The sequence below is a fragment of the Dipodomys merriami genome, unplaced genomic scaffold (assembly GCF_024711535.1).
Source record: "Dipodomys merriami isolate MVZ:Mamm:240054 unplaced genomic scaffold, mDipMer1.0.p SCAF_29, whole genome shotgun sequence".
Lineage (NCBI taxonomy): Eukaryota > Metazoa > Chordata > Mammalia > Rodentia > Heteromyidae > Dipodomys > Dipodomys merriami.
In genome coordinates, this window is record NW_027204381.1 from 15,311,138 (window position 1) to 15,323,899 (window position 12,762).

Here is a 12,762-nt window from a genome sequence, read left to right on the forward strand (position 1 = left end):
GTTCTGGACAGAAATCCTAAGAAACTTCTTAACAATTCCTTTGATAGTGCAACTCCATTGTGGGTGTTGTGGGAGGAATCTAAGGCAGACTCCTTTGTTCATGATGTAGGATATATTTCAAAGGTAAGTGCGAGAGCACGGAGAAACTTTTCCTAAGAAAAATCCAGAGAAATTTCTCTAGCTCAGGTTTCTGAGGCTCAAAGTTCATGGCTTTATCCAAAGAAGTTTCAAATCCCCAAGGTGAGCTTAGCTCTCACCTTGGAGTCTGTGTATAGAAATACTCCGCTTCGGCGGTCACTTGGGATTCATTCCAGCAGGTGGCCTCCAAAGTCCAACCTGTTAGGTTGAAATCTGACACTGACAGAGACTCACTCCCTGGGAGCTTTGCCACTGAAAACTGAACCGGGAACCAGGAAATGAACAAACCTCTTCTTACTGAAAACCCAGCGGGCTCCCTGGGAAACGAGCAACGCCATGGGAAACCGGCTATGCTGCGGGGGAAACTGGTGAGTAAGTAGGGTGGCAGGGTTGAGGGGACCCATCTGTTGGTCGATGGGGTGGCCTGAGAACCAAAGAACCTGGAAACGGTACCTCCCATTGCCTCCATCTTCCTCCTGGCCCCCCACATTAGAGCAATACCTCCTTTACAGCTTCCTCCTTCCGGGAAGTTTTTAGAAAACAGTCAAGTCAGTTGTCTATAGAGTGGCCAGAGCAGGACTGGAAAGACAGACTGACATTGTTCTCTTTGTCCCCAGGTGGTAATGATTGTCATGTCTGACTGAGAGTTTAGTGCCAGCCACTGTATAAGGGGATCTTTTTCTCATCGTAGGGCCACAAAAAGCTGGAGCTCAGAGACGTTCCTTAACTTGCTCTGTGTCACGAGGTTGGAAAGCAGCTAAAGCAAGATTCCAACCCAGGCCCCAATTCAGACTTCATACTTTCACAGCTAGGTCGTCACAGATGGAATCACAGATTGAGCAAAGTGACTTGGGGCAAATGTTTGTTTAAAAGGGAGGAAGTGGCAGGCAGAATGTCCATGGAATGTGTGAATAGAACTTCTCACACTTGCTGGCTAGGTGACTTTTAGGCACTCTTAATGTTTTTAGATCAGATCCACCCAAGAGAAAAATGTAGATTAACATAACTACCTATTGTTTAGAGCATAGGTTTGTTTTGAAGAGCAAAAGACACAGGGGAAAAAAACAATAGGAAGTTATGTGCAGTATTGTAATTTAACTGTTCCATCCTAGAGATCTCACACTACAATAAACTCCCAGGACTGGGTTCATCCTATCTGCTGCCTCCTAGCTAGATCATAGCACATCCCAAGGATATCTTGTTTCTAATGAAGCATCATTATAGGTAGAGACAAGTGGAAGGTGCAATGAAAAGCCCAAAGCATTTGGAAAGTATTTTGAGTTCAAGTTCTGTCCCTACCACACAATCGTTTATCTAATCATTTAGCCGGTTTATCTGAACATAGAATGATTCATAAATCATGCATATTACATACTGAAGTGTTACTGGAAAGTCAGTGCAGCTAATCAACTTAATCTTTGAGTCTGGAAGAAGTCAGGTAAGACACAAAGTAGCCAAAGCAATAGGAAAGTGTCATAGTTATAAAGGAAGACTTTAAAGTGATAGCCTTTAAAGTGATCATGACCAGCAAATATTTATTGGATATGTACTATGTACCAGGTACAGTGACAGATACAGACTTTTTAAAAAGGAAATGTGGGGCTGGGAATGTGGCTTAGTTGGTAGAGTGCTTGCCTAGCACCTGTGAAGCTCTGGATTCCATTCTTCGGTACCACATACACAGAAAAAGCTAGAAGTGGTGCTATGGCTCAAGTGGTAGAGTGCTAGCCTTTAGCAAAAGAAGCCTAGGGACAGTGCCCAGGCCCAGAGTTCAAGCCCCAGGACTGGCAAAAAAAAAAAAAGGAAATGTGCTCCCTGACTTCTTGAGTAAGATACCACATTCTAAGGCTTTAGTTGACTCATGAAGCAAAAAATATATGTGACTCAGGAGGCTGAAATCTGAGGATGGAGGTTTGAAACCAGTAAGGGCAGAAAATTCCATGAGACTCTTATCTCAGATTAATAAGCAAAAAGCAGGAAGTGGAGGTATTGTTTAAGTGGTAGAGCATGAGCCTTGAGCAGAAAAAGCCAAGTAAGAGCCCTGAATTCACACACACACAAGCACGCACACACGCACGCGCACGCGCACACACATATACACACACACAAAAAGGAAAAGGAAAAAGAGGAAAAAACAAATAAACAAAGCACTCTTTAAAGTTTGAATTGTCCTAGATGTAAGACAACTAGAAACACAGAAAAGCTTGGAGGGAAGGATTGTAACAGCTTCTCTCACTCCATCTTCTCTTGTGTTTATATCCTATATATTATTGGATAGTTTTCTGACAGTAATAGCTATTGATAGTTTTACTATATTCCTGGAGCCCTGCTAAGTATTTTACACTTACTATTGAATTTAATCTTTACAATAACTCCTAGAATGTTTAGATTTTATTATCATCCTTATTTTGTTAATAAGGACATGGAAGCCTAGAGAGGTTAAGGACTTGCCAAAAGTTGCACCATTAATCTGACATGATGAGTCTGACTCTTAAGTCTATTCTGAGAATATGAGTATAGGGGCTGGGAAGGTGGCTCAGTGGTAGAGCGCTTGCCTTGCATGCATGAGCCCCTGGGTTTGATTCTCAACACCACATAAACAGAAAAAAAAGCCAGAAGTGGCACTGTGTCTCAAGTGGTAGAGCGCTAGCCTTGAGGGGAAGAGCTGTGGGACAGTGTCCAGGCCCAGAGTTCAGGCCTGATGACCGGACCCAAAAAATAAAATAAAATAAAATATGAGTATAACTACTCGGGAGGCCGAGATCCCAGGATCACAGTTCTAAGCCAGCACTAGCAGAAAAGGCTGAGACTCTTATCTCCATTAAACTCTTTAGAAAAAACCAGAAGTGGTGCTGTGCTCAAGGCTAGTGCACTACCACTTGAGCCACAGCACCACTTCTGGCTTTTTCTAAAGAGGCTCAGGGACAGCACCTAGGCTTTGAGTTTAGGTCCCAGAACTGGAAAAAAAAAAAAAAAGAAGTTAGAATTAGATAAAAATTGTTATCCACTGTTTCTTGTTATCTCTGTAAAATTCCAAAGACTTAAACATACTATGGCAATGGAAGATTCTTACTGTAAGATATCATTTGTAGTTGTTCTACTACGAAAATAATGACTTTTGAAAATTGGGAAAATTCCCCAAAGCAAAGAATAAAAAGCAGTTATAAACCTACGCACCCAGAGATGATGGGAACATTTTGTGTATTTCCATTTTATTTTTAAATATGCATAGCTTGTATGTGTGTGTGTGTGTGTGTGTGTGTGTGTGTGTTTGTGTGTGTTGATACTGGGGCTTAAACTTGGGGCCTCATGCTTTCACTTGGGTTTTTCTGCTCAAGGCTAGCACTCTACCACATCTCTACTTGAGCCACACTTCTACTTCCTTAAATAAGTACATTTAAAAATTCCAAAACACATTATATGTGTGTATAAAGACATCATATCATATATAAATAAATAAATATATATTTATATATATTAGATTTTGAGATAGTGTTTTACTATGTTGCTAAAGCTGGTCTCATTCTTGCAACATTCCTACCTCAGCCTCTCAAGTACTGGATTATTGGCATGTTACCACCGTGCCCTAGATTTATCTTTATACTCACTTACTATGTTATTATTTTTTTTTGCCAGTTCTGGGGCTTGAACTCAGGCACTGTCTCTGAGCTTCTTTTGTTCAAGACTAGTACTCTACCACTTGAGCCCCGACACTACTTCTGGCTTTTTGTGTTTATGTGGTATGAGGAATCGAACTCAGAGCCTCATGCATGCTAGGCAAGAACTCTACCATTAAGCCACATTCCCAGCCCTACACTAACTAATTACAAGAGTAAAAATTTCCAGCCTATTAGGTATTTTTCCAACATCCTTTTCTTAAGAGGCTACATAGTTTCCATTCAGAGTTCCAAATGTTCAACTGAACATTCAGGATATTTCTTATTTTTCTGAAATTATGAGTAATATTGCAATGAGTGTCTATATTGACATATATATATATATATATATATATATATATATATAATTACTCATCAACATATGAGATTGCTTCCCTATAGAGTATATACTTTTTTTTCTTTTTTTGTCGGTCGTGGGGCTTGAGCTCTGGGCTTGGGTGCTGTCCCTGCGCTCTTCAGCTCAAGACAAGTGCTTTACCACTTGAGCCACAGTGCCTCTTCCGGTTTTCTAGAGGTTTATTGGAGATATGAGTCTCACAGACTTTCCTGCCCAGGCTGGCTTTGAACTGTGATCCTCAGATCTCAACCTCCTGAATAGCTAGGATTACAGGCATGAGCCACCAGCACCCAGCTTGATTATATACATTTATGTTTAAGGCTTTTTTATACTGATTGACGATTGTATTCTAGAAGAAAGCACCAATTTTTCTTCCTACGACCACTGTGGGAGAGCGTCCATTTAGTTTCCTTTATACTTGTCTAAAAATAAATCTGTCACCTAAGAATATTCTGAGGTTTGTCCAGGCTCTGCATAATCTCTAACTTGGGACAGGCTCTGTTCATTAAAATTGGTTAATCCCAGTCATATGGTTGAGAATTGTTATTTTCTTTATCCATTTAAGCAGAAATACATAGAAAACAGTAGTGTCAGGGGCCAAGGCATTAGAACATTCGGCAGTTATTACACAGTTATTACCATCAGCTAAAGGGGAAGGAAGAAGTTGGTTTTTGTTCTTTTTTTTTTGTGCTGATCCTAAGACTTGAACTTGAGGCTGAGTGCTGTCCATTAGCTCAAGGCTGGCACTCTACTACTTAAGCCATAGCTCCACTTCTGGATTTTTGCTGGTCAATTCGAGATAAGAGTCTCATGAACTTACCTGCCTGGGCTGGGTTAAAACTGCAATACTGGGGCTGGGAAGTTGGCTCAGTGGTAGAGCGCTTGCCTTGCATGCCTGAGGCCCTGGGTTCGATTCCTTAGCACCACATAAGCAAAAAGAAAAAAGGTGGAAGTGGTGCTGTGGCTCAAATGGTGGAGCGCTAGCCTTGAGCTGAAGAGCTGAGGGACAGTGCCCAGGCCCCACGACCGGACCCCCCCCCCCAAAAAAAAAAAACAACCTGCAATACTCAGATCTCAGCCTCCTGAGTACCTAGGATTACAGGCATGAGCTACCAGAACCCAGCTGGGCTGGTTTGTTTTGTTTTCCTGCTAGATCCTCTGTAGTGTTGGGATGCAGATTAAATGCTCTCAACTCAGCAATGAGCCTTTAAACCAAAATCGACATCCAAACATAGATCTCTATCAAACCTGTGTGGAAAAATTCTGAAAATATTTTTCCTGTCATAGTACAGACAACATGCTTTAGAAGTCTTGTCTGTCTCTTTCTCTCTAATCAACAAAAGAAGGAAGCGTTTCAAGGAGAGGAGAAATCAGACAAATTGGGTTGGCTCTGGGGAGATTTGGAAATGTACTAGCAAGAAAAAAGCATCCGGAGTAAGTTCCAAACTATTCAACCTATTTCCTCAGACAAGTGTTACTTCTCTGGGCAATTGAAATTGTTGACAATTCTGTAGACACACAGGCTCCGACAGGGGACCCTAGGGTATCCAAAATTAATAGCAGGACAAGGTAGCTGAGTCACTCACCAAATCTGGTACTCCCTGTGCTGTAGACAGAACTTCCCAAAGGATAGTGAGAGTTAAATATCTCTCACTTTCTCTTAATTAAAAACAATGACAGGGAATCAGAGACTGAGGTCACTTTTCAGAAAAGGGCCTGGGGATGGGGTTGGGGGGAGTGGGGAGAGAGGGAAGTCCCTAGAGTTAACCCCTGGTTGTGGTAGTTTCTAGGACTTTGAGAACGAAAGTCTCATGTTGGTAAAGTCTCCCCGCTCCCCTCATAGCACCAAAGAAATAGCAATGAGCATCTCTGGATCTCGAGTAACCAACCCATTATTTGGCAGGTCTTTCTCCCCTTCTGCTGGGAATAACTTGTTAGACAATCCCAGAATAACCCTCAGCCTGCAACGTCCCTGGCATGTTGTGTGCCTGATTGCCTAAAGCTGTATTTTGGGTTTGATTATGTCAGTTGTACCATTCCACCTTCCAGAACCATCCATGTGGGAGAGGTGTGATTCCCTGGGCAGATGCTTTGGGGATGCACCTGACTCGGGGTGACTCTTCAGGGAGATGGGAGAAGGTCATCCCAGAATATTAAGGAGACCACAGAGCAAATGAAGGAGAGAAGACAGGGAGGGAGGGGGGATTAGAGGTCTTGCAGATGCATGATCTGTTTTTCTTACCACAGGAGTTGCACATCCATTTTCCAGAAGAAAAACAAAGCAGGTAAGTTTGGGGGGGTGCATAAGGGAGGGAAAATTAAAGCAGATAATAGATGTGGTATTTTTGGAAAGGACATAAGAGTAGAAAAGATGAGAGATCTTGGAAGCAGTGTATCAGTGTATCAAAGAAAATCTTTTTGGATGGGAATGTGGCTCAGTGGTAGAGTGCATGCATGAATCCATTCCTCAGCTCACATTCACAGAAAAAGCTGCTGTGGCTCAAGCAGTAGAGTGCCAGCCTTAAGTAAAAGAAGCTCAGGGTCAATGCCCAGGCCCTGAGTTCAAGCCCCAGAACTAGCAATGCGATTTTAATTTTTTTTAGGTCTTATCCTTTCATCTTTTAAAAAAAATTATGGTTCTTATGAAGGTGACAGAAAGGTTATGGTAACATAAGTCAGGTAAAGCGTACATTGCTTTTTGGACAATGTCACATCTTCCCTTGCTCTCTCCCCATTTTTCCCTGCTGTCCCCACCCAAAGAGAATCTTTAGTTTACTAATATCCAGCCCTGAACTACAGGATCTCATCTTTTCTATCATTCCAGAGTGGTTGGTTGCTTCTTTCATCTAGAAAATACTACTGAACAAATTTAGCAAATACTACTACAGTATATGTAAGCCACTCTGTAGGATCCCAAAGAGGAAGAGAGGTACAAGGAACTCAGAGTAGTAATTCCAGCTACTTAGGAGGAAACAGGAGGATTGTGAATTATGATTTGGAGGCCAGCCTGAGAAAACACAGCAAATGCCTCCAGGTGATGAAGACTCATGCCTGTAATCTTGGCTACCCTGGAAACTGAGATCTGGGATTGCAGTTCAAAGCCAACCTGGGAAGAAAAGTCTGTGAGAGACTCTTCCTATGTCCAATTTGGAGGAGAACGGAAAAGGAATAGACCAGACTCGATCATCAACAGGCCAGGACTGTTTATTGAGGAACAACAAGAGGCACAGACCTTCCTGAGGGTTTGGAGGTTGTGCCAGAGAGTTGGGATAGGAGCTGGGTTTTTATAGGAGGTCCGAGCAAGGAGGCAGAGGTTCATGAAAAAGCCACTAGGTCAAGGAAGGTAGGGGCTTTTCAGTTGGGCCCACAATGGGATGTTTACAGCTGGGCTTGGGTGGATTGCCCTGTCTGCACATCAAACAAGTTTGCTCATACCTGGGATTTTGCCTGGTGTCGGTATGCACCTGGGACAATAGGGTGGGGGTCAATCCTTCACAATTAACCAACAAAAAGACAAAAGTGGAAGTGTGACTGAAGTGGTAGAGCACCAGCCTTTGAGCTTGGGAAAAAAAAACAAAACAAAACAGCAAGAATGAGAGGCACTGATTTCAAACTCTAGAACAAGCACAGAGGGGAAACAAAGAAAAGAAAAAGAAAAAAAGACAGCAGATAACCAAGGCCCTGGGGGAGGGGGATATTAAAAGGTTAGGAGTGTGGCTCAAGTGCCCTTGGGCACAATACCTGAGAGACAGAGACAGAGACAGATACCGAGAGACAAAAAGAGAAGAAAAAGGTGATGGAGAGAGAGGATTCAATACTGAGAAGAGAAGAGAAAAGAGAATTGGCTCAAATGAGCACTTAATTTTTTTTTTTTTCCGGTCGGTCCTGGGGCTTGAACTCTGGGCTTGGGCTCTGTCCCTCAACTCTTCAGCTCAAGGCAAGCTCTGTCCCTCAACTCTTCAGCTCAAGGCACAGCATCACTTCCAGCTTATCTAGTGGTTAATTGGAGATAAGAGTCTTTCTGCCCAGGCTGGCTTTGAACCGTGATCTTCCTATCTCAGCCACCTGAGTAGCTAGGATTACAGATGTGAGCCACTGGCACCCAGCAGCATTTAATTCTTTTTATGTATTTATCTAGTAGACAGTAAGCTCCTTGAGACAGAGGAAACAGCCAGTTTATCCCAGGGCATGTTATAGAGCTTGGCATATCGTGACCTCTCATCATGTATTTGTGGAGTTATGTTAGGGGCTGACGGAAGTCAGGCCAGGCAGACAGTGAAAGGGTCAGGACATACAACCTGTGAAGGTGTCTGGATGTAGGATCAGTAGACATGAGAGAAGTGGGAATGGAGGTAGAAAGGTTCATTCCAAGCTCACCAAATAGTTTGATAGAGACTGAAAAGGGCTGTCTCAATAGAGACAGGGATTTAAGTTGGGTTTCTTTTTCACAGAGAGCCAAGTAAGACGCACATCAAAGCATCAGCAGCAAGAAGAGCTGCAGAATGGCACCAAGGTAATGTCAGAGTTTGAACTCAAAGATTGGATGTTGTCCCTGAGCTGTTTTTTGCTCAAGGCTAGGGCTCTACCACTTGAGCCAGAGCTCCACTTCCATGTTTTTGGTAGTTAATTGGAGCTAAGAGGCTCATACACTTTCCTGCCCAAGCTAGCTTTGAATCATAATCTTCAGATCTCAGGCTCCTGAGTAGCTAGGATTACAGGTGTCAGCCACCAGTGCTCCCTGCTTTTTTAACTACTTAAATATAGAATCCTAGTACTCAGCTTTTTTACCCTGGGACACATATCTCAGTCATCTGTAGAATTCCCTGGTACTGCTGAGTTTCCTCTGTCTTTCAAAGGGGCAAAGCAATGGGACACCAATTCAACTTGTCCTGCATTAGAGATAAGGGGGAAATGTAGGCTCTCCTTTAATTCTGTCAATTTCTCCCTCCCCACCCAGGGCCATGAAACCACTGGACACACATATGAGCGAGTGTTACAACAGTCTGTATCTCAAAGGAGAAGTCAAGCCCTTACATCAGACAGCGATTTACATTATGCGGACATTCAAGTGTGCACCTCTGTCCAGTCTCGCTCAGCTAGCGAGGTCAAACACCAGCATTTACAAACTGCTACAGAGTATGCCACCCTTCACTTCCCCCAGGCGACGCCACGTTACGACAGCAAGAATGGGACCTTGGTGTGAACTTTGGGGAAGGTGGACCAGTCTCATCATTTTACCACTACTCCTATGGGAAGTAATCTTCTGCTTTGAGAAATTGGTGACAGCCCAGGGATGTTGCCTACTTGATTTTTTTTTAAGTCCTTGAAATGGTGTGTGTCCCTTGTCTCTCCCTAGGACTCTTTGTTACTGTTAGCTTGGAGTTGTGGTTAGATTAGCTATGGATGGATGGATGGATGGATGGAGTTCCACACAGAAAGGTAGGAGTGTGCAGGAGGTGGGTCTTCAACCCCTCCAGCATTGCTTGGGCTCCCAAGTGCAGAAGGAAAAGGGTCCTATCTATGCACGTGGGCTTCATTTAATGACTTCTTTTGTTCACAGTGAATCCAGAGCTGAAGAATGGCTCTGGAAAAGCATTCTGAGCTTTTTGCACACAGCCCAGGGACTGGCTTGGGCAATTTCCTTAGTAGCTGGCCCTAGGGTTCCAGACTTAGCAAACAAATGAGGTCAAGGGTGAGGCAGAAAGCCTTCCAAACCACCGGCCCCAAGGACTTCAACTCATTGATACTAACAGCCCGGAGATGCCTGGAAACTCCTTTGGATGAACTGATGCTAGTTCTTGTCACTCAAAGCCACTAGAATCAATAAAGGAGCATAAAGAACAAGCTTGGTTCGTGTTCTGGGGCGGGGTTTTGCAGCTGTCACAGTTCAGTGTGCAGGCCATCAGTCAATCGGGAGATCCAACCAGCAGAGGGCCCTGTGCGTCCGGTTCTCTAGGAGGCAGAAGGCAGAGGAGCGGGGGTGTGGCTTAGGCAACAGGAAGCGAATCCCCATTGGTTGAAATTGGACTCGAGAGGCGGCGGGTCCATACCGTCAGGGGCGTGGCCATGAGGGTAGGGGCGGGGTCAGAGCTGACTAGGATTGTGGACTGAACAGTTAGGAGAGCGAGTCTAGCCCAATGGAGGCAGGGCATAGGCCGGGGAGAGGAGGGACTTGGAAGGCTGGGGGCGTGGCCAAGGTCTGCACCTGCTAGTGGCGAGGCTGTCACCATGGTAACAGGAACACAGCAGCAAATTCTTGGTAAGTGCTGACTGGATCCACCAGAAAGGCTGGGAGGGACAGGTAACTGGACAATATTCTTACTCATGGTTAAATATGCACATGGGAACGAGGGTGAGGTGGGAAGGAGGGGGAACTTTCAGGGTCTGGGCTTTGTAGATTCTTACGGTGCATTTCCTGTCGCAGACTTTCAGGGTGTGGAAAACCGTGGAAATGCACTTTTCTTTCTTTCCAGATACCTCAATCTTGATGGTTGATCCCTGCGATTCTCTGCAGATGGGTAGAGTACTAAAAATGGAATCGTGCATGCACGACGACATTCACACACAGTTGGTAATAATAATAATACCGACTTTATAGAGTGTCGATGAGACACTTTAAAGCACTTCCACCATTGCATAGTAAGTATGTGATCGGGGTTGACTGCTATCATCATCGTAGACGATGTTAACATTATTTTTTCCAGCATGTTCTGCAAGGGGACTAGGAAGAAGTGAGCCAGAGGACTGCTTCTGTCACTAACCAGCAGAAGCGTTAAGTCCCTAGCCTCTTTTCTCTATGTTAGCTGAGAGTAAAGAAAAATTAACTCTCAGTATCACATAAGATGCTGTAGGTAACACTTTGTAAACTTTTAAAATTCTTTATACAAATTCTGGGTGGGAATGTTAAGTGCTTTCTTTCTGTGTTACAAATGAATTTCTCAGGATGAAAAGAGTTAAGAGTTTGGAGTCAGAGCTGCCATGTTGTCTACTGATTATCATCAGAATACGGCTTTTGGCCCTTGGCTTATAAATGGAGGAAGGAAGGAAAAGAGTAAGGAAACATTGCTCTTTATTCCTATGAAAACCTAAGTAAATAAGCTTCTTTTTGTATTTTTTATTGTTCTTATAAAGGTGATTACAAAGAGGTTACAGTTACATAAGAACAGGTAAAGAGTACATTTCTTTTTTTGACAATGTCACCCCTTCCCTTGCTCTCTCTTGGTTTTTCCCTACTGTCCCCACCCACAAGTTGTATAGTTTATTTTTCACAAAGTGTCTAGTGAGTACCACTGCTGCATTTATTCACCCTTTGTCCCTCCATTTCTGTGCCCCCGTTATACTCCCAAAGACAAATAATGAACAAACAAGACAAAAGAAAACAAAAACAGCAACAAAGAAAAAAACCCTCTTGTTTCCACTTTAAATAAGCTTTGAAATGGCTTTGTGATGTAGCCAGGTTATGATGTCAACACTATCATAGGATACATTTCCTGTTAATCAGAATCCGAATGCTGACACTTCAAGATGATGGCAATTGGTAGATTTAGGAGGAAGGACTTGATCCTTACTAGGATAGTTTAAATTTACTTGTTTGTTTATTTTTGCCATTCCTGGGGCTTGACCTCCGGGTCTGGGCACTGTCCCTGAGCTTCTTTTGCTCAAGGCTAGCACTCTACCACTTGAGCCACAGCTCTACTTCTAGCTTTTTCTGTTTATGTGGTGCTGAGGAATGGAACCCAGGGCTTCATGCATGCTAGGCAAGCACTCTACCACTAAGCCATATTCCCAGCTGTGGTTTAAATATTTTGGAGTATTTTTCCCCCCCTCTCTTCCTGCACAGTTGTACATCTCTTCCTTTTTCTATTTAAGGTGATGGCCCTGATTCAGCTCTACTAGAGATTCTGAAGATGGAGACACAGGTGGTCATGAGAGTCTGTGACTCCTTGCGGCCAACAGAGCCCTCTGTAAGTTTCTGGTATTCTGTTGGGAGCATATTTCTGGAATTTCAGTTCTACACTGGGGAGGGGGGGATTTCTCTATCAGAACTCAGATCCTAGAAGCAAAGAATATTTGCCTTCTTTTTCTTGCTTCACCTTGTGGAAATTTTAGCTCACTTGAGTCTCAATTCATCATCTTTGTTTTTCTTTTTTAATTAATTTATTTTTATTGTGAAGATGCTGTACAGAGGGGTAACAGTTACATGAGTAAGGTAATGAGTACATTTCTTGTCGAACATTGTTACCCACTCCTTTGTTTTCTGTCACTATCCCTCCCCTCCCCCACACTGCTTTGTTTTTCTTGAATTAACAAAATCTGTCAGAGCTTGAAAAACTCTTTTACAATTGATTAGAATGTCTGCAGTGTTTAAAACACTTAAAAGTTTACTGCAGAGATAACATGTTAATTACAGAACACTTCAGAAATATGGTTAAATAGGATTAAAAATAAACAATAATTCAACAGTCTCCTATATGTAAACAAACATTATATTTTAGAATGTATTTGTCCAGTCTTTTTTCTGATGTAAATTTGCATGAGAGCATATTATATAACATTTTTTGACCCTTGTTTTCTTTTTGTGGGGGTGAGGGCTTTGAACTCAGGGCCTGG

At 43.0% G+C, this 12,762-nt stretch overlaps 2 protein-coding genes across 4 annotated transcripts in view; both read left to right on the forward strand.

The window, feature by feature from the left end:
* Positions 1-328: 328 nt before the first annotated feature.
* On the forward strand, positions 329-10,214 carry CUNH11orf52 (chromosome unknown C11orf52 homolog). Its single transcript, XM_070038432.1, has 4 exons — positions 329-506; positions 6,400-6,437; positions 8,604-8,665; positions 9,110-10,214. The coding sequence occupies exons 1-4, from the start codon at positions 475-477 to the stop codon at positions 9,353-9,355; spliced, it is 378 nt and encodes a 125-aa protein (XP_069894533.1). The 5' UTR covers positions 329-474; the 3' UTR covers positions 9,356-10,214.
* Positions 10,215-10,614: 400 nt separating this feature from the next.
* Dixdc1 (DIX domain containing 1) overlaps positions 10,615-12,762 on the forward strand; it is a 71,873-nt gene continuing 69,725 nt past the window's right edge. For 2 of the 3 annotated variants that reach the window (XM_070038426.1, XM_070038428.1), the window contains exons 1-2: positions 10,626-10,791; positions 12,022-12,116. In XM_070038426.1, coding sequence (XP_069894527.1) covers positions 10,758-10,791; positions 12,022-12,116 — 129 coding nt within the window. In that variant the 5' untranslated portion in view covers positions 10,626-10,757. Of the gene's footprint in view, positions 10,792-12,021; positions 12,117-12,762 lie in introns of all 3 variants that reach the window. The other variant, XM_070038425.1, reaches the window with a different exon arrangement.